At 39.5% G+C, this 21,645-nt stretch overlaps 3 protein-coding genes and 1 long non-coding RNA gene across 6 annotated transcripts; 2 read left to right on the forward strand and 2 right to left on the reverse strand.

Annotated features, from left to right (window-relative positions):
• Positions 1-512: 512 nt before the first annotated feature.
• Positions 513-21,384, forward strand: LOC308397395 (calcineurin B homologous protein 1-like). 2 transcript variants are annotated; one of them, XM_080883284.1, is made up of 3 exons: positions 513-569; positions 8,836-8,951; positions 18,881-21,384. In XM_080883284.1, exon 3 carries the CDS (start codon positions 20,518-20,520, stop codon positions 21,127-21,129), a length of 612 nt encoding a protein of 203 aa, XP_080739410.1. In that variant the 5' UTR covers positions 513-569; positions 8,836-8,951; positions 18,881-20,517; the 3' UTR covers positions 21,130-21,384. The 2 variants fall into 2 exon arrangements, with proteins under 2 accessions (XP_080739410.1, XP_080739411.1); XM_080883285.1 differs by lacking the exon at positions 513-569 and having other exon boundaries at positions 18,897-21,384.
• Positions 794-4,566, forward strand: LOC308397394 (uncharacterized protein). Of its 2 annotated transcripts, XM_080883282.1 has the most exons (11): positions 794-918; positions 1,027-1,265; positions 1,588-1,691; positions 1,806-2,068; positions 2,173-2,370; positions 2,459-2,545; positions 2,704-2,802; positions 3,019-3,173; positions 3,295-3,423; positions 3,651-3,833; positions 4,212-4,566. In XM_080883282.1, exons 1-11 carry the CDS (start codon positions 837-839, stop codon positions 4,362-4,364), a joined length of 1,692 nt encoding a protein of 563 aa, XP_080739408.1. In that variant the 5' UTR covers positions 794-836; the 3' UTR covers positions 4,365-4,566. The 2 variants fall into 2 exon arrangements, with proteins under 2 accessions (XP_080739408.1, XP_080739409.1); XM_080883283.1 differs by lacking the exon at positions 794-918 and having other exon boundaries at positions 988-1,122.
• LOC308397094 (uncharacterized protein) lies at positions 4,586-8,696 on the reverse strand (the record flags this gene model as incomplete). The annotated part of the gene is made up of 6 exons (XM_080882814.1): positions 6,615-8,696; positions 5,899-6,032; positions 5,446-5,596; positions 4,953-5,096; positions 4,735-4,839; positions 4,586-4,619 (listed from the first exon to the last, which is right to left on the reverse strand). Exons 1-6 carry the CDS (start codon positions 6,668-6,670, stop codon positions 4,586-4,588), a joined length of 624 nt encoding a protein of 207 aa, XP_080738940.1. The 5' UTR covers positions 6,671-8,696.
• On the reverse strand, positions 10,660-18,801 carry LOC308397397. Its single transcript, XR_013971742.1, has 4 exons — positions 13,589-18,801; positions 12,641-12,712; positions 11,958-12,059; positions 10,660-11,784 (listed from the first exon to the last, which is right to left on the reverse strand). It is a non-coding gene; the product is annotated as an uncharacterized lncRNA (long non-coding RNA).
• Positions 21,385-21,645: the final 261 nt, after the last annotated feature.

The raw sequence follows: 21,645 nt of genomic DNA on the forward strand, positions 1-21,645 counted from the left end.
AAACTGCCTCCAAATAGTCGTGCATGGAGTCGATGAGAGTATTTTTAGTGTCGGCGGGCATCTCAGTGGCGAGAGAAGACTGAGCAGCTTGGCTAACATTAGCAAGCTTGCTAACGGAGCCGCTGTTAGCATGCAACTTCTTAGAATCGGTCTTTCTCGGTTTGCTCATTTTGGTTCACAAATAGATACCAAAATGAGAAGTAAAGGATGACTATTGCGTAGGCGTAAATAAAGTCTCTGTTCACTGTGTGTAATATATATTTTAAAAAGGCCAGGTTCGCAGAGCTCAGCGATACGTGACTGCTCAGAGCGCCATCTTGGGGGTCTCTCCATCACTGGGTGTCGTAAAAGGGGCTACACATCGATAGTAGAAACATTGATCGGCAACCCTCTGATAGGTCGGCGAAAATGTCGAAGGAGAGCGCTCGGTATTTTTCGGCAGCAGAGCAAGAACTCTTGAGTGAGGGATTTCAGGAGTTTCAGAGTTTATTTAAAACGCAAGGGAACACTGCAAAGGCTGCAAAAGCAAGGAGAGAGGGCTGGCAGAAAGTTGCTGACAAATTAAACACGTAAGTAATTTAATAATAACAATAATAATGGAGTGGATTTATATAGCGCTTTCCAAGGCACCCAAAGCGCATGACAATGCCACTATTCAGTCACTCTCACATTCACACACTGGTGGAGGCAGCTACGGTTGTAGCCACAGCTGCCCTGGGGCAGACTGACAGAAGCCAGGCTGCCATATCGCGCCATCGGCCCCTCTGGCCAACACCAGTAGGCGGTAGGGTAGCCTTGTATTTATCCTGTGCGCTCTCTTCTGTTTACATGATCATATGTCAGACACAGTGCCAGCTAAAGCAGTCAAATTTGACCTAGCAGCAGCTGGACTTGGAGAGAAACGGATTTCATTCCAAGGTGATGCTACATGTCATTTGTTAATATTTCAAGATTCAGTTTAACTACATTTTTACTCTTATATGTACCATTTTTGTAGTAATGTACAGCAAGTAATGTGTTTTACAGGAAGGGATGATGACCCAGAAGTGGTCAAGGCAATGATTGAGGATACCTTCCCTCAGCTGAAAGACACAGGAGGGTTTGAACTGCTGAGAATCTCGGGTACAACACGAAGCCGTAACCTGTGCACAATCCCAAGCCCAGACACTGGATATACAGTGCGATATCTCCGCAGTCCGTTGAGTGGAATTGGACAAGCTTTGATCTATATAAGGCCACTGCAGAAAAGTATTGATTTGGAAGACATGAGTAATGACTAGGGTCACAATATGTTATTTGCATGTATTAATAAACTAGTTCAAATGGCTAGCTAAGCTCAACTATGTGTCAAATCACTTTAGCTGTCAGCTGGTTAGAAACATGACTGCATATGAGTAATAATGGTTCTGAATGTGTATGTAAGCAATTGTTAGAAAAGGTTTAGAAGGAGATATGTCATTTTGTGTTTACAATTTGTTTCTGCTTCTCATGTTGGCAAATGCGATTGCAGAACTGTCAAAATATTTTTTATCACAGTATGCACCAAATGTATATTAAATATATTTTTTATCTCCATATTCTCTGTAGAGCCTGACAACCCTCCAGCAACAAGGACCCCCCACAAAATGCCTGAATTGTGACATTAACATTCCTTTAAATAAAATGAAAAACCACATCACTAAATGCACAAGGTAAAGAACATCTTTGATTTTCTATATATTTTAGTATATAGTGTGGAAACTAAGTAAGTCCACTTTATATATATTGGTGATGGATGCTGAAATCTCTGCCAATCCCTCTCACAGTTCATTGAGTGGTGCTGAACCTCAGTCTGTTACTGAAAGTCAGGCTAGGCAGACTCGTAGTACAACAGCAAGGTCAGAGGTCCCATCCTGTAGCAACAGTGATGCCTGGAATCTGTCCTGCGGGGTAGAGGAACCAGATAGTATCATCTTGGAATCCACCATAACCTCAGCAAGAGCAGAGCAATCATCAAGTGATATGGTGGTAGTGCAGGAAGATGCATCTCATCAAGATGAGGAAAAGTCACTTCTAGGGGAAAAACCAGGTAGTGACAGGAATTAAGTTAGGAAGATACCAGACAAATGGCAAAAAATACATATATTTTATTTCTTTTGATTCATGTGATCCATACAAATGTGTACCTTTCAGAGTGGAAATGTGAACAAGATGCAACCAGAGCAGCCTGGCTCTACAAGTCCGAGTTACTTTCAAAGTATGAGACCAGAAAGGCAGTAGTCCTGCAAATGGACTTGCGGGAAAGTATTGTGGATCAACAGAGATCACTTATCTCCCTCTACAAAGCTCCAAAGGTAGAGTGGGCGGGCCCTGTCAGCTGCAAACTGGAAGGTATTTTTTCTGTATTGTGAAAACATTAGAAATCCAGTGACTGACTAATCCGAAACTTCACAAGTTCTTTTCTTCTTCTTCCTTTTAGGGGATGTTGCTGTTGGAGAAGGGGTGAAGAGATTCTTCTTCTCAAAGGCAGTTTCTCTAGTACAGTCTGGTTTGCATTTGAATTTTGGTATGTATGAAACTAGACTGGGCACATGTATAGTGGATTAAATAAGAGAATATTTCATCATGTAAAGAAAATGTATTTGTTATGTAAATGAGTTAATTGTGTTAAAATTACTGCCTGGATTTCTCATACTCACCATAACCTAGCTGTACTCTTTTCAGGGAACACAGATCTTACAAGACTGTTTGACGGTGAGCCAAAACACTTGACTCCGTCCACTTCTCAGACCTTGCTTGAGAGTGACATGTTTTTGGTGGCAGGTAAGAAAGTTATGTACAGAAATAAGAGGAATAGTAATTTAAAATAATACATGTGCAGCACTAAAGGAAAAAGCATTACTTGTGTTACATTATCCTAACTGTAACCGTAAAGATGAAAACTAGATTGAATACAGTTACAAAACTGTTTGTCTTTACCCCCATGCAATGTTAGGCTAAGTGAATTTATTATGTTTTATTTTTATTATTTATTATTAGGAAGAATAATGGGACATTCATTCATTCATGGTGGACCGTGTGTGTCTGGTATAAGTCCTGCAATCATCCATGTCCTTTTTGGTGGCTCACCTGAAACAGCTACAGTTCAGATTGAGGATTGCCCTGATATTGATATCCGCAGCACTATTCAGCTGGTTTGCATTTTTGTACCATTATTTTAAAGAATTACTATTTCACTAAATATTAAATTTAGAGACAAGATTGAATAGCCATCAGTACCTACTACTGACTAATTTTTTTCCCCCTCTGTCCTAGCTTGATGGCACTGCTGAATTAACAGAACTGGAACGAAGAAATGTTCTCGAGCTAGCCCTGGCTTGGGACCTGCCAGGTGTCACACAAACCAATAGAAAGTGGCTGTATGAACGTCTGCTATTCCACGCTGTGAGTACGGACTTACTCTCCCCAATAAATGTAAATTTTAAATAGAAAAGCAAATCAAACCTTTGGATGTGAATAAGTACATTTTTCATATACATTAAAAAAATCTCTTTGGAGGCCATTTGAAATGCTTTATCAGTACAGTGGATGTTCTTTAAGTATTTAACATTTAAAGTGTGTTTTACTTTACGGACTCACACTTCAGTTTTGGTTTGGTCTCACTGTTGTAGGTCATAACACGAACAAGCCGTCAAGTCAAGCAGCTGAGGAAAGGGCTTAAGGAGACCATGGTATGGCCGCTTCTGACAGCAAGATCAGACATGCCACAGAAGATGAAGATGAGGAGGAAGAGGAATGCTCTCTTGAGGATAAATGCAGAGTGGCAGGCTACCTTCGGTCCTTCATTGAAAATGGTAAGTCTGCTGCGATAGGTATTTTGCTATTGGTTTTCTCTGATTATACTTTGGTAAATTACATACAGTCCAGTGATCTCGGGTCATTAACAAAGTACACTATAGTATAATTTTGTTTTCTTATTTGCTCCATACTGCCTCCATGCAATACATAAAAAACAGAGTGGTGGCATTATCAGTTGCATTATAATTGTATGCAACTACTTTTAGCTTTGTTACCATAAAAATATCTATGACAGCTACAACAGCAATTTGAGTGGGGCAAAAATGTCTTGTGCTCTTTATGTAATTGTTCATCTTTTAAGGTATTTCTCCATAAAAGACTCAAAATAATGAATATAGGATGTCATTATAGCTCAAAACAATGTTCCATTGCAGCGTCTTGTGCACAACGAAAAGCCCTCATCAAGTTTGACAGGATGGGAAGTCTTGCCGAGAGAAATGACTGTGGAAGTGGTCAACAGCAGTCTTCCACCTGTTTTGAAGTACTACGTCTTCCTGCACACTACTGTACCTATGAGTCATTTCTAATGGACATTCAGGTGTGTCTCAACTCTACTGACTCAGGTTTTGGTCTGATTTAGGATTGATTCCATAACCACATGGTAAGATTAGACCATTTTTCTTTCTTGCATCACTTTACTGTATTCAGTGTTCAAAGAAACGGACAATCTAGTGAGTTCTAGTTCCTTTAATACACTTGACAGTGTAAAATACACAGTACAGGTGAGCATTTATTGCTTTTTGTCAGTTTATATTAAAAAGGCGCTCCACAGGCGCTCAATGCTATAAGACACAGTGAAAACCAGTCAATTATGCTCAGAAACCATTTGTTTTATTACAATTGCATGTGTAAAAAAAAAAAAAAAGTAAGACAGACAATCAATTTACTTGTCCATACCGCTGGTTGTGAACACTTCTGCCTGTAATGTGAGAGTTCCTGTTCTCCCCCATTGTCTGCACCATGAAATGTGCAACCTTCACATTTTCCCCTCCTTTGTCTGACCTGGAAAAAAAGTAGAGAAGTTTTGATCCGAGTCAGTGAGAGTAACAATCTGAATATAACTACTGTCCAATACAGAGTTTTTTGACATACTGTATTTGTTAAACACCTCTTACCGGACTCTTGATGGTATGCCATATTGTCTGATTGCTGACAAGAAACCATCAAAAACTGTTGTAGCTTTGTTGTTGGTGGCAGCTTTAAGGTAGACAATTAACCTAGAAAAACCATCTATCCCACCATGGACAACAAATCTCCATCTGACAAGGCAGAATTAAAAAAAAAACAAAACAAGAAAAAACATTGTCATGTCCCCAGTTACATACAAGCAAGACCAATATTTCAGTTCCATATAAAGTGACAACATGTTATAACAGGAATGTAAAAGAAATAATAGAAGGGAAACTTAAACACTTTACAGAAAGATCTGTAGTGCAAGGAATCACATGCATAATGTAAAGCCTCAGACATGACTATAGCAAATCCTGTAAATGGCCTTATATGACAGCATTTAAGATGACATTTACAAACTCAAGGCTTCATTTTACAATTTTATACATACATTCTGTTACTTCAATGGAATAGGGAAAAGGTGATGCAAGTACTGACCGAATTAGTTTATGATTTCCATCGATATGCCAAAGGTGATTTGGTGCTGGTACACTGTACTGACGACGCCTTGCAGTCTGAATAGATAACCGTCGCATCATGACCCCTTCTGGATTGACTCGTCTCATTGACTCGTTAATCAGTCGAAATCCTGATTAACAAACAGATCATGTCTTAGTACTACCAACTACAAAAAGACTGTATTGTAAACACTGTAATGCTTATGAGACAGATCTTCATTGCTTCAGGTAAGTATCCAGGTGCTGTACAGATTTACTAGGGAGAGAGAATCATGTACAAACTGGTTCAAACAGGAACATAACTGCATAACAGTGATGCGAACATGCCTAGTCATTTTTGATGCCTACATTATAATATCACATCATGGCTACACTGACACATGCTTTCTGGGCCAGAAACTGGTGTTTGTATATTCAAACAATATCAGCTTACTTTGAATGTGTATGCCTCTGGATCGTAGATGTCCCATCATCATTCTGCAGCCGGCATTTGGGTGATGACGCTGAATGTCCAGCACTTTTGCATCCAAGTCCTCATTCCCAATAGAAGAATACCTATCAGATTTTCTGCACATAATTTTTTTTTTTTAGTATAACAGCAAGTCTCAACAAAACGTTTTCCTGAAAGAACCAAGGACGTAAATGTATTCTTGTTTTTGCTTTACCGAAGACACCAGAGAAAGTATGATATTTAAAACGCTGCTGAAATAGACAAAACCATTTCAATAAACTTGCTATTTAACATCAACTTTGTTATGTGTTATCAGAGAACAATTAGCTGCAAACAGCAATGAAACATTCAACTATGTACTATTTAAAGCACTAATGACCCTGCTGTCTACCAAGATGTGATAAGTAAGTAGACTGTGGAAAGCTGGTGGGTCTACTCTGTGTAAAAGGTTCCTACAGGCTCCACTGCCCCCAGTCTCCGAGTTAACACACTCTAACAGCTAACACTGCGCCGGCTAAACGTGTCTCAACAACGAGATGGCGCCGATAGCTTTAGCCGTAGCTGCCCCGCTTATTTTAGACATTCACAATAAAAAAGGAAGCGATAATATTTCAATATCAAACGTCATAATTAAGGTCAACATCTAAATAATGCTGTGTACAGACTCACACAGGTGTTAAATTACAGCATAAACTTACCTTAGACCTTCCTCCGTCATTCTCCTCCTAATTGTGCTCGGAGACACAGAAAACATATCGGCAATTACCCCGATGGTTATCCCGGACAGCACGAAAGTCCCGAGTGCTGCAGCCGGGATTTCAAGACGTGGACGACCAACATTTGAAGACTGTTCTTCCTCGGCGTATTCCAAACGAACACGGTGCTGAATCGATCTTAAACTTTCGATTCTTAAACAATGCTGTCATCGATGCTAACATCTTGAAGAGCAATTATCATCCCAAGCATTTCAGAAACATCATCTAAACGACTCAAAACAGTATCTACAGGTAAATGATCCCTCTCTATCTGATCTGCTAAAATGAGCAGAATTGACTGAAGTTCACACCAGTCCGCCATCCTCCGTGACTTTTGACCTAGCACGTTTTTGCTACCTGTAGCAGCCGTCCGCGGAGCAGGTATCCAGGAAAACTAGTCGATAGTAAACGATCAGCCAATAGGCGCAAAGGTCAAGCCCACTCACACTGATTGACAGACAAAGTCATTCTGCTGAAAAGTCACATTATGAAATAAATAGGCCATTGGGAAAAACGGGATTTTGAAATAAAGACTGACTTTGAAAAAAGGACTTTTTGGATTAAAAACGGCTGGGAATAAATAAAACGCCTCAGGAATAATCTCTGTTATTGTGAAAAATAATGATCATGAAATAATATTTCACAATAATAAGTAAATTTATATAGCAGAATGCAATATATTTCACAATAATGACCTTTTTTTCAAAATGTGTTCAATTATTTCACAATATCATTCTCACATTACATATCTGTGTCTTATTTATTCACATAGTTATTTATTTCATCATGACTTATTTATTTATTTAATTTTGAACACTTTGGAGTTCCATATGTAACACGTACGTAATCCAATTCCACAACACGATGTGATGGGGGAATCAGCTGTGTTTTGCTGCCCATTTTATTTCGAATCTGGCGCGAACCGGTGAACCAGTTCCCGAATCAGTCACGTGGTACGGACTGCCCGCGAGGCCTCGAACGTCACTGCATACGTAATCAACGCAAGCCTCGATTCGCGCTCCAGAAAAACGCCCCCGCGATTACCCGACGCGCGATTCGAAGCTTCGACACACAGGACACATCACTACTTTTAACCGAACATAGCAGCCGTTTTAGCTCGGTTAGTGTTAGGTATTTTAGTACCATGGTAGCATTTACTGGATATTGTTTTATAGTGACATTATGCAGGAAAACTCTGTCATTCAATAAGGCCCCTTTGTTTTAGTTATTTTTCTCTTTGACCCAAGAATTGATGTGTGAGAATCACAGGCTGGTACAAGGTTGAAATACCACAGAGATCACTCCCTCAGCTACATTAGTTTCTTAATCTTTTAGACGCCTGTTGAAGGCCAAATGGTTTGTTTCAGATTTCACTAATGAAAGAACTCTTTGTTTTGTGCCTTGAAAATATGTCGCTGAGATAATCACAATTGTAGCTGAACTAATAAACTACACAAAGGATGCTTCTTCACCCAAGGGCAGGAAGACGCTCCCTTATCTTGGTCTGTACTGGTTTAAACTGATAATCTGCTGTCTCATGAATTTTACCCTCTATATAAACTGTTGTACTTGTGAATAAAGTTGAGTCACTTTGGGAAGACAATCTAAAGCAGTCTCTGTTTTCTTGTTCTCCCAAGCTGCTCCCGAGCTCGTACTAACACGCTGAATGGCATGCTTGAATATTACTTGAGAATATATTTCAACATTATGCACTCCACACTGTATATAAATGCCACTTGTTTTGCACATATTCAACTCTGTATATTTTATATATTTTATTATTATTATTATTATTTTATTTTATTTTTTTACTATTTAATTTGTAAAAATGTGTATACACACACACACACACACACACACACACACACGTAGGAAAATATTTAGTATACACATCCAGAAATGCATACACTATTATATATTGTACATATATTTATTAGTTTCAGGTTGGCCATTCTTGTATTTTGCTCGTTTGTGTTGTTGTGTTTGCACATCTCTGTTGCTTGTGGGGCTCGCACACAAGAATTTCACTCGCATGTGCTGTGCCAGTGTGCCTGCACATGTGATGTGACAATAAAAAGTGATTTGATTTGATTTGATATTTGACTGTGTTACAGACTAAGGGACATTCTCTGCTGATAGGTGAAGGGACATTCTCTGCTGATAGGTGAAGGTACATTCTCTGCTGATAGACGTCCACGCCTCGAAGGAAGTCGATCCACGGATTAGGCCCTGGAAACCGTTTCCTTCAATTTTGGTGTCAGAAGTGGGATCCTGACGAAGGTAGGCACTCGTCTTTTATTTTATAAGACTGTGTTATGCCTTTCTCAGTGATCCACATAGAAACGGGATACGCTGACGAGGCCTTCTTCAGTGGCCCACATAGTAACAAGTGGGATACGCTGAGGAGCCTTCGTTAGTGGCCCACATAGAAACACAGGAAGTTGCCTGTTGTTTTGTAAATAAAAGCAGAAAGGACACAGGAAGTTGCCTGCTGTCATAAACTAAGAAGTTGCTCACCAGCAGAAAGGACACAGGAAGTTGCCTGGGGTCATAAAACGAGAAGTTGCTCGTTAAAAAGTGAGAAGTTGCTCACTAAAAAGATAAAATTGCTAGCAAAAAAATCAAGTAACCTCAGGTGTGCCACAGCAAAAATAAAAACTAACTTAAATCCTTCAAAGCGTCTAAACCCCTCTGGAAATCACTGACCATGGGTCAGAATAATTCAAAGACCTTAGACGGGTCCGATAAAAACTCAAAATTAACTGTAAAACCGAAAAAAAATAAAATATAAAATCACAAATAGCAGCTCAGTACGACTCCCACTTCCGGTTACGTTTAACCCACGCTCGCGAATCAATGAAGACTTCCATGATTACGTATCCAGAACATGCGGAAGTGCTTACGTGACTGATTTCGTCTCGAACTTAAGAACTGTAAGTTTAATGCATCCTAATGTATTTCCGGAGCCCTATCCCGAACGATTACCGCCAGAAAACAGGTCAGTAGAAATGTTAAATACTATTTGTGATAAGGAAAGTAGGCTGATTAAAAAGTCCTGTAAAAAATATATGATAGAATGTCGTGATGTGACCAATCGCATGCTACCACTATGGAAAAAAGGACCCGAGCCAGACGTAAATGCTTTAAATCAAGCCAGTGTAGGCTCTAGTAAATCCACTGCAGAAAAAACTAGCCTTATATGCCCATCCGTTCAACCTACGGCTCCGCCGCCTTATGATGAAAAGACAGAATTAATAGCTGCTGCGGCGGCTGCACGTCATCAGCGCGTATATCCTGATATAACAGCAGAATCCCAAAAGAGTGAGGAAGGCACTGAAATGACACCTAAATCAGAAGAAGATGACTGGTTTAACCTAGATCAAAGACAGGAACGAGAATACACTGAACGAGAAAGAGAGTTACAGGAACATAAAAAGCAAACAAAACAGTTAATGACAGAGTGTGAGGAAATCATGAAAGATCCTTTAACTGAACGTACACTGTAAAAACTGTGACTAGAGGTTACTTAAAAAAGTTATGGCAACAAAGTGACACTTGAAATAATTAAGTAGATTTTAATTTCAAAAGATTTATGTAAAATGTAGAGAAAATGTTAATTAAATTCAAATAGAAAACAAAAGTAGATATTAATAGAATTAAACTGTAAATATGTGTTGGATTTAGGGTCAAAATCTCAAACTGAAGGTTGAAATTGCCCAACTTTACCAAAAAAAATAATTGATATGAAATAAGTCTCTGAGAAAAATTACTTTGAATTTACTAACTATCTGGCAAAGGTTTAGTAAAAACTTCCTAAAATATCCATTACAAAGAAATGAAATCTTCTTGTTTTTTCAGTAAAACTCAAATTGGATTCAATAATTTTCCAAATAAACCTTAAAAATAATGACTGAATAATAAGAGAAAATGAAATGAATTTTACTTATTTTCTGAGTAAAATGAATCAATTTCACAAAGAAAACATCAAAACAGTAATTTGTTTTATTGTGGAAAATAAAACACAGTAATTTATAATATAACATTTTTCTGCTCGTATACACTGAATTCTCATCAACAATCTCCTGATCTCCTAAATACATTCCTCTGCTGTAAATTTGTTTTAGTGTCATAAACAGTTTATCACACAGCTTTGTGTACAGAGCAACAGCAACATAAACTGCATGAATGTAAACCAGTTTTGTAAAAAAGAAATTAATCTTTAGACTGTAATATCAACATGAACCTGAAATTTGAATATCCTTTACCGTTTCCTTTATCTCTGTTACTTATTTATGATTGACAAACAAAAACTTTAGTTTGTCAATCTTTTGTTAAATTGAATCACTCAATATAACTGTAGAACAAAGGTTTTTCACTCATGTACATGGAATATCAATAATGTAAATCAACCTTTTATCCCAATTTGGATGTTTAACCTGAGAAAATCTAAGACACATGTAAGAGGAAGTAACATTTCTACAGCTACAGGACTGCACTTCTGTTAAATTTTAAAGTTGTTTTAAACCAATGTTTTATAGTAACATACACTATAAACAAAGAAAAGCTTCACTAGTGATTCCTCCAATTTGCTGCCTTTCAAACAGAATATTCCTAAGAAACTTGTAGGTAATAAAAAACAAAATTAAAATGAAGAGCACAAATACAGCCTGACACATTGCAGGTCATTTGGGTAAGATATGAATAAGATGAAATTAACTTAAAAACTGAAAAGATAGCTGCATCTAACAAAGACAAACCAAAGGTTTTCAGTGAGCTTACTTCCCTTTCATTCTTTCAGAGTCCTCGTTTAAGCCAATAACTTGTTCTTGAGGCTGTTCACTTTTGGTGAGAGCTTAGCACAATCCAGTTCAAGGAAAAGTTTCTGGAATACTTCCAAGGTGTATTTTAGCTCTTTGGGATAGGCAAGATCGACTGCATATGTCAATCCAACCAGCATTGCGCATGCTCTTGGAAAATTGCCCAGAGCAGGCATAACTCTCACACCCTCCAGCACAATGCCAATGTCATCCTCCTCAGATCCAACAGCCTTGATTTTGTAGATTTTCATCCTCTGTTCAGAAAGATCTTGTGACACACCATCCTCATCAGCATCCTGAAACAACAAACACATGGGTTTTCTGACTGTAGTTGCACACATGAAATATTTCCTGGACACATCCTGTAGCTGAATGACAAATAAAACATGATAATGCCTCAAATTATTTGAAACTTGACAAACACATATGAATAACAAAAACAGAATAATGTTTCTACTTCAACACTTACACTGTACTCTTTGATCAGTTGATCAATGGACTCCCCAAGGTACACCATCAAGCACTGAATAACCAGATTTCTGGTTATGTTATTGCTAGGATTGCTTGGTGACTGAAAATGAGCAAGAATTCCAAAAATTACCATCAGATAAGTGACCATTTATTAAGACAAAACTGTGAGAATTGGCAGTATTAAAAAAAACTGTTAAATATCAAATTATCATCACATGGAGCATTATGTGCGATAATTAGCTGATGTTAATGCACATGCCTGGGTGCTGACAGTCAACACAAAGGTATTGTCAACATGCTTGACAGGTTCAATCTTTAAATGTGTCGTTTTAGTAAATTACATTAATTTAGTCATTTAGTTTTTTTTTATCTAATTTAGTTTATGTTCGTCAGAAAGGGTTTTTCCTTCTTGGGACAAAACAAAAACCCAGCAATACCTGTACTTGTGTTTTTTTGTTTGTTTTTTGTTTGTTTTTTTTACTAAGAATAGACATGTATTTAAAATACAATTAAAACATGAAACCCATAATTGTGTTGTTAATTATATCAGTGACGTCCTGGCGTCCTCTTGCACTGACAAAAACATGCAAACAAATTAGTGGAGCTGTGCACCATGCAAATGAAATTTGACAAAAAAATTCTTTAAATAAAATTCCAAGCTGAAATGTCTGTGGAAAATACCTTGGCTATGATAGCCTGCAACTTCAATCCCATGCTGATCAGGTGAATTTAAGTTGAGGGATCTTCCATTACCTGAAAGGAAAGCAACATTATCATTTTTGACGTTTAGTCAGCTGTGTAAAAACCAAGGAGGAACCCACCCGGGGGATTAATAAAGTTTTATTTTATCTAATCTAATCTAATAACTTTAATCTCAGCCAAACCGATTTACTCACGAACAAATAAAACACTGAAAAAAACCAAACAATAACATTTTTAGGTTGTCTAAGTGACTTATACATTACGTTTAAACTGAGTAGCGAAACCCCGCGGTGATCTGAAAATGATGTGCCGGGAGTTGTGCCGTTCTCAGCGGCTTCAGTGACCCTCGAGCTCCCGGCTTGCTATCGAGCTGGTGGGTAGCAGATGCTCCGAAAACGTCGAAGCACTTTTGCAAACATGCGATATCTTGATAAACCGAGCAGATATTTGATGTTTACACAGCTACTTTCGCGCCTGAAAATATGTTAAAAGTTTATTTTGTGACCCAGAAAGATTACTAAGAGTAATTTTAAAACTTAGTAGCGGCCGCCATTATTGGAAACTGGAGTTCGAAAAACTGACTGTGGCTGACAAAATCACTCACAACTGACCGCAAAACCTTTTCATGAACTTTTAAACGTGGATGAAAGACGTTAAAACTCATCGGAATATACCGTTGATATTTTTTAATACGGTAAAACATGTGGTTAGTTAAAGCTGTTCAGTAACACAGTCGTGAAGGCTTGGAAAGTGACCTTGTGCTAGCAGTCCACTAACTGCCATTTGTGTAAAAATACGATACTATCATTACAGTGATGATTATTAATAAAATTTCGACGTATCATACTGTTTAAAACCTTTACTCAAAACCGATATACGTTATTGTTTAAACCGTGTCTTATATTTGAACAAATTAAGAAGTCTTACCTCTGACAAAATGGAGACGTCCACTCATGAAGCGCGTGTGTCCTGCACGTGGCACAAAGGATTATGGGCGGAAGTGTACAATGATTAAAATGAAAATGCTTTCATCAGTTAAATCTATTAGATTTCTTAAATTTTTTTAGTACTCAAACATTTTTTTTTAAATCTACTCAACAAACCATTGCTGAATTTACCCCAAACAAAACTGTGTAAATTTAAATAACTGAACATCTCAAAATTGTTGAATTTTGCTTAGATTTGATTAAAACTACTCATACACGTTTTTACTGAGTAATAATTACTATTACTCTCCTATTAGATTCTAATTAACCCCAATCACAGTTTTTACAGTGTACGGAAGCTGAACTGCAGCAAGCAGTTTCCGTCATAGATAATCATGTTCAGCGCCACACTAGAGTAGCAAATGGTTTAACTGTGCCAAAAGCAATAACTAACACCAGAAATTTAATAAGGAACTACTTAAAGCAGAAAAAAGAGGAAAAAACTCAAGAGGGCCCCCACAAAAACACCCGTTATAAAGAAAAGCAGGGATCACAATTTAATGACGTCAGCCCCTCCCTTCCGTTCATGATAATAGGGGACATGTGTTGCATTCAACCCCCTAAAATTTCAGAGTTAGCAGCAACCATTAAAGAACTTCCCGATCCTCTACAAAATCCTACAGCCTTTGTTTCTGCATTACAGAGAAGTACCAGATACCACCACTTGGGTGGGCCTGATTATAGATATATATTATGTCAACGAATTCCAGGTGTGACTGAATCTCAGCTTATTGAAGAAGTAGAGGAACTAGACCCTAAAAATGACCAAGCAGCCAACACCACCTCGTTTTTGTGGATAAACGATGACAAAATCACAGCCTTTTTTCAAAATCTAAAGAAATTTCTGCTCACAATGTCTAGAGATAAAATTGATTTAAATGCAGTAACCATGTGTAAGCAAAAGCCAGATGAATCCATTCTAGTTTTTATGAAACGTTTCACACACTGCTGGACTAATGAGGCATGCATGCCTGAAGGAGGAAATGATCAGATTTTCATAACAACATTCTTAAACAATATTCATCCAGAATGTTCACAACTATTGAAGCTGACTGCCACTGATAATCTCTATGACATGAAAATAAAGAACTTTATCACACTTGTCAAAACAAAAGCTGGTGCAGATCTTTTCCCCAACAGCACGAAGGCTAAAAGTGTTAAGATTATGTTGAATTTTGATGTTGAAGGCTCAGAGGAAAGTGAGAAAATGATGTATGCAGGGGCCCCGCCCCCTCAACAAGCGCAGCAGGGAGATTTCAGAAGGAGAGATAGGAGTGGAGACGTATGTTTTTACTGTGGAAAAATAGGACACTGGAGGAGGGAATGCAAATCAGCAGCACATAGGTCTCAACCACAAAACACAGGACCAGCTCCTGCCACTAGGCGTCAGCAGAGCTCTTACAGACAAGGTAACTGGCAACGCAGACAGGAATCACATCAAAATAATGGCCCCTTTGCACTTAGGGAGCAACCTTATAATCCACATTTTAATCCCCATCCATATGATAACGAAAGACTGGACCAACCATAGGGAGGCCCAGGTGAAGATGAGGGACAGTGTGAAGCACTACACACGATGCTGCATTTGCAATTGTCCCGTAACACAGAAAGCTTGCCCATGTTAGATATAGAAATAGGTGAAAAGATTTATTCCTTTTTAGTTGACAGTGGAGCCACTAAAAGTTCACTGTCTGGAAAATTCTATAGTGGGCCTGTTTCCTCTGTGTGCATCAACACCATGGGAATAAACGGAACTCTAGTGCAATGCCCCAAAACTCATTCTCTAAAGACACGCTGGGGCCCAAAACCAGACGAAATTACATATCATCCATTCATAATTATTCCAAACTCGCCTGTGAATCTATTAGGCAGAGATTTAATGGCAAAAATGAACTTGTGTATTTCATTTAACACAAAGGGTGAAATGTTTGCAGATACTGATAACAGCTATGTTTTCTCTGCCCTATGCACCGACACCATGGAGAAGGAACAGCCTCTGTGTCAGCTGGACGCCTCAGCGGAGAATGAACTCAATATCCATCTGACTGGTATCCCACGTCACACTCTGTGTCAAAAACATGTGCAAACACCGTTACCAGGTAGCCCCATGCCTGGAAGCCACATATTTGTTTCTCTCACACTGTTCAACAACATGATAACTGCACACACCAGTGAAGGCCGAACAGTGGTTTTGTCACATAACTCAGACATAGGCTATGACATTACTGCACCATGTCGACACACAGATCTAACCTACCCCATACACTGTACTATCTCTGCTGTCACATTGCCAGCTGAATATCAAAACATGACATTATGGTCAAGAGGTGAGAATGATGTAGGATTTATTGACTGTACACCTTATCATGCTCAGCTGAAAAACAACAAGCCGGTATATGTCAAGCAATATCCCATTTCCACTGAAAAAGCCGCAGCCTTAGACATCATCATAGGAGATTTATTGACAGCTGGAGTAATAAAGCCCACAGTATCTCCATATAACACTCCTGTCAATCCTGTGCCAAAGCCTAACAAACCTGGCGTATGGCGTTTCACACAAGACTTAAGGCAAATTAATGCAGTCATTATGCCTCTACCTCCTCTTGTCCCAGATGTTCCCAGCATACTGACATCTATTCCAGCAACAGCCACACATTTTACTGTGGTGGATTTGTGCTCCGCCTTTTTCTCAGTACCTGTGCATGAGGACACACAGCCGATATTTGCTTTTACACATAGAGATAAGCAGTACACATGGACTCGCTTACCCCAAGGCATGGTAGACAGCCCTGCGGCTTTCTCAATGGTGGTACGTGCTACCCTGGACGGCTTCATTCCTCCAGAGGGCTGTACTCTGATCCAGTATGTAGATGATCTCCTCCTCTGTGCTGAAAGTGAAAAACTATGTCAAACTGCCACACACATGCTACTCTAGCACCTCCAACAGACTGGCCACAAAGCATCAGCAAAGAAAATGCAGTACTGTCAGACTTCTGTTCAATATTTGGGATTTACACTGTCTCACGGACAACGTTCCATGACTACAGACAGGGTCAAAGCTGTGACCTCTGTCCCTAAGCCCACTACACAGAAGGAAATGCTGTCTTTCCTAGGCATGGTGAACTATTGCAGACAGTGGATACCAGACTGTTCTTTTCATGACCACATTCTGCGTGAATGCTGCAAAAAAGACAAGCCTCCTCGAATACTGTGGTCCACAGAAATGACTGCCTCTTTCAATGCATTACAGGGAGCGCTGACCTCCGCCCCTTGTTTGGGTCTGCCTGACTACCACTTACCGTTCCACCTGTACGTCACAGAGAACGGCACAACCTGTGCAGGTGTATTGGCCCAAGAGCATGGCTGTGGCTACCGTCCAGTAGCCTTCTACTCAAAGGTGCTGCCAGCAGTAGTTCAGGGGATGCCGGCCTGCCTGAGAGCAGTAGCAGCTTGCTCTATCATGATAAGGGACTGCGAGAAGCTCACACTCTCACATGACACTATTCTACACACCAATCACCAGGTCACGACCATTCTAGCAAACATAACTACACAACACATGACCGCACAACGTCGCTCAGGTTATGAAGCTACACTGACTTCAACAGCAAATCTCACTATAAAAGCAAACAGCACACCCAATTCGCCAGCACACTTACTCATTCGTATGCTGTGTTCCTCTGACCGACAGGATGGTTCAGACGACCCTGACGATCATGATTGTATGACACGTATACAGGAATCCACAGCACCACGCCCAGACTTAGAGCAGACACCAATCCCAGACTCAGTCATTGTTTATGTGGACGGGTCCTGTTCAAAACCAAATGACAACTCATTTCTTTGTGGCTATTCGGTGGTGACATTGCCTGACATCATACTAGAGGCTCACTCATTACCATTTCACTCAGCACAAAAAGCAGAGCTCATGGCTTTAATACGCGCCTGTGAGCTCCATGTGGATAAGCGGGTAACAATTTACACTGATAGCCGTTATGCATTCGGTGTGGTGCATGACTTTGGCACATTGTGGAGACAAAGAGGATTTAGATCTGCTGATGGAAAATCGATCGCTAATTCTGACCTTGTTCAAAGACTTTTGCAGGCTATACAGCTGCCATCGGCAATTGCAGTTGTTAAAACGAAGGGGCACAGCACGGCTGACACAGACGAAGCAGTGGGAAATGCTCTTGCAGACGTAACCGCGAAAGCAGCTGCTGCCTCACAGCAACCACCCAGAAAGGAAGTATTATCTTTGCCTTTACAGCTGCCACTTGTCACGCTCCCAGACTATTTAGAAACAAATGTTGACCTAAAATTCATACAAGAGCAGGCCTCTGCCTTAGATTACACTTACTGGGAAAGTAATGATTGTACCTTAGATAACAGAGACGGCTTATACAAAAACCTTGAGGGTTTGATTGCCCTCCCATCTTCACTACTGCCAATCCTTGTCCGCCATTTTCACGGTGTGAGTCATGTCGGACAAAGAGGGGTAATAGGAGCAATAAAATCAAGATTTGTAATCGAGAAAACATCACACGCAGTAAAACGCATATTAGCAACCTGTCTAACATGTGCACGAACTAATGTAGGAAAACCAAAAGCAAAACATCAGCATTTACCACAACCAGATTTCCCATTTCATACATTACAAATTGATTTTACACACATGCCAGCACAAGGAAGCATCAAGTACTTACTGGTAATAGTGGACCAATTTAGTAAATGGGTAGAAGCTTATCCAACATCAAAAGAAACTGCAGAAGTAGTCTGTCAAAAGTTGTGCAATGAAATAATACCCAGATTTGGAATACCTCACCAAATTAACAGTGATAGAGGACCTTCATTTACATCAGAAGTAATTCAAAAGTGTGCTAAAACTCTAGCAATAGACTGGAAATATCATGTACCATACCATCCTCAGAGTTCAGGAGTTGTAGAAAGAATGAATAGGACCATAAAAAATCGCCTGACTAAAGCAATGATAGAAACAGGAATGACCTGGATCAAACTACTTCCTCAAATCCTCTGCGAGATTAGAATGACTCCATCCGCAGCAACCAAATTATCTCCATTTGAAATAATCATGGGAAGACCGTTTCCAACACCATGGTCAGCCTCCAGAGGGGCACTGCTATTGGAAGGGGACATAGACACTGCATTGTCTGACTATGTTCATAACCTGGTAGAAACACTGAATAATAACTATCAGAAAGTTTGTCTCTCTCAGCCTCTCCCTTCCATAGATCCAACCCATCCGTGGAAACCAGGAGATGCGGTGTTGGTAAAGTCGCTAAAACCAAGGGCACTCGGGGAGGCCGCGTGTTCCAGCCCCCAGACTGTACTTGCAGTGACGAGAACCAGCATCCTAACAGACGGACAACCTCAGTGGATTCATGCCAGCAGGGTTAAGACCAGCCCCACCAAACCACCTAAGGCGTCGGATCAAGTAGATGACGACTCAGGCGAGCCAACGCCCGGATCCAATCCACCTACACACACACAATCACTGATTAACACACAACGCCTGAAAGAACAACAACAAGGTACTCGAACATCCAGCAGGAACAGAAAGCCTAGAGTACCACACAATGTCTAACCTGATAAAGATAGACTCGTTTCATCCTGATAATGGAGAAAATGAAATGCCCATTGTCATCACACGACGCTTATACGGTGTCTCTCGAACCTGGGACCAGGCCAGGAGACGACTAAAGAACTGTCTTTTTTATATATTTAGGTTATTAATCATATCTACTGCATTAACCTTAGGATTTTTATTTACTATTTCGTATTGTAAAGTGCAACCCTGTTCACATTTCTGCAAGCCACATTCTCAATGATAACCCATATAGCTACTAGTACAGCTACTTCAATGTATTTGCAATTAGCACAAATTGATCCTGAGGATGTGCCAGATGTTACCAATGATGTTCCTGATGTGTATATTGAACATTAGGTTGTGAACTATTACATTTTATGATTTGCTTTTTATATTATGTTATTACATTTGTGATTTTTCCTTTCTATTTGAGTTATTATTTTTAAAAACAATAAAAGAGGGGAACTGTTAGGTATTTTAGTACCATGGTAGCATTTACTGGATATTGTTTTATAGTGACATTATGCAGGAAAACTCTGTCATTCAATAAGGCCCCTTTGTTTTAGTTATTTTTCTCTTTGACCCAAGAATTGATGTGTGAGAATCACAGGCTGGTACAAGGTTGAAATACCACAGAGATCACTCCCTCAGCTACATTAGTTTCTTAATCTTTTAGACGCCTGTTGAAGGCCAAATGGTTTGTTTCAGTTTTCACTAATGAAAGAACTCTTTGTTTTGTGCCTTGAAAATATGTCGCTGAGATAATCACAATTGTAGCTGAACTAATAAACTACACAAAGGATGCTTCTTCACCCAAGGGCAGGAAGACGCTCCCTTATCTTGGTCTGTACTGGTTTAAACTGATAATCTGCTGTCTCATGAATTTTACCCTCTATATAAACTGTTGTACTTGTGAATAAAGTTGAGTCACTTTGGGAAGACAACCTGAAGCAGTCTCTGTTTTCTTGTTCTCCCAAGCTGCTCCCGAGCTCGTACTAACACGCTGAATGGCATGCTTGAATATTACTTGAGAATATATTTGACTGTGTTACAGACTAAGGGACATTCTCTGCTGATAGGTGAAGGTACATTCTCTGCTGATAGACGTCCACGCCTCGAAGGAAGTCGATCCACGGATTAGGCCCTGGAAACCGTTTCCTTCAGTTAGTTAGCTTTTTTGCTAACTTTAATAGAGACACTTGGAGAGCTTGCGCAAGACGCCTTAGCGAATCATCTCAATTGTAAAGTTCCGTTAACATCTCACCATGGGATCCATAGTGTCCAGATTACTCAGCAGATTACTCAGAGAAGAGGAAATTGAGGACATTGAAGAAATTAAGAAGGAAACTGGCTTTTCCCACAGGAAGATCACTCACCTGTACAGACGTTTCACCAGCCTGGATAAAGGGGGAAACGGCACCCTCAGTCGAGATGATTTCCATAGAATCCCCGAGTTGGCCATCAACCCTCTGGGAGATATAATCACCAACGGATTCTTTCCTGAGGGAGAGGACCAGGTAAATTTCCGGGGCTTCGTGCGGACCCTGGCTCACTTCAGACCAATCGACCAAGACAACGAGAAGAACAAGAACCCCTCAGCTACAGAGCCCCTGAACAGCAGAACAAACAAGCTGCTTTTTGCTTTCCGTCTATATGACCTGGACAGAGATGGCAAGATCTCCCGAGATGAGCTCCTGCAGGTCTTGCGGATGATTGTTGGAGTCAACGTTTCAGATGAAGAACTCGGCAGCATTGCTGATAGTACCATCCAGGAGGCTGACACAAACGGAGATGGCTACATTTCCTTCAATGAGTTTATTAAGGTCATGAAAAACGTGGATGTGGAACAGATGATGAGCAGCTGGTTCCTGCGATAAAGTTTCATTATTGTTATCATTTTTTTTTTTGTAATTTGTTTGTGATAAAGTTGTATGAAAGAGTTAGGATAGAAAGTGTTACACAAGTTATTTGAATGTTGCTATTTAAACTATTTTGTACATTTTGTAAAGCATCTCGTACCTCTGCTTTATTGCTGTTGATGCCAAAGAAACACATCAATACATACATCTACATTCAATGCTGGCATTTACAACTTTTAAGGTGATTTTAGACCTTGTGATTATGTTTGTTTGTTTGTTCACCTAAATGAAAAAAGAAGATTCAGTGGCCCTTTCACTAATAAATTGTCTGTATAAATTGTCTGTCAGTTAAAACTTTAAGTTGTTAAAATAAGCAAATAATGTGAAGTTACTTTCAAAATTTTATCATAATCATTAAAATCTCTCCTCCTTTCTTACCTGATGAATGAGGGCTGAAGGTAAAAAGCTGCTCTTTGCCATCTTCTGTTGTTACGTTACACTTAAAGTCAGAGTTAGATATGTGACTGTATAAAG

The sequence above is a fragment of the Rhamphochromis sp. 'chilingali' genome, assembly GCF_963969265.1.
Source record: "Rhamphochromis sp. 'chilingali' genome assembly, chromosome: 5".
NCBI lineage: Eukaryota > Metazoa > Chordata > Actinopteri > Cichliformes > Cichlidae > Rhamphochromis > Rhamphochromis sp. 'chilingali'.

Coding starts and splice junctions, on each gene's coding strand:
- LOC308397394 (XM_080883282.1), top strand. CDS start 837: ATGTCAGACACAGTGCCAGCTAAAGCAGTCAAATTTGACCTAGCAGCA. Junction 1,266..1,587: donor AAAGTATTGATTTGGAAGAC/ATGAGTAATGAC, acceptor TATTCTCTGTAG/AGCCTGACAACCCTCCAGCA. Junction 2,371..2,458: donor TGTCAGCTGCAAACTGGAAG/GTATTTTTTCTG, acceptor TCTTCCTTTTAG/GGGATGTTGCTGTTGGAGAA.
- LOC308397395 (XM_080883284.1), top strand. CDS start 20,518: ATGGGATCCATAGTGTCCAGATTACTCAGCAGATTACTCAGAGAAGAG.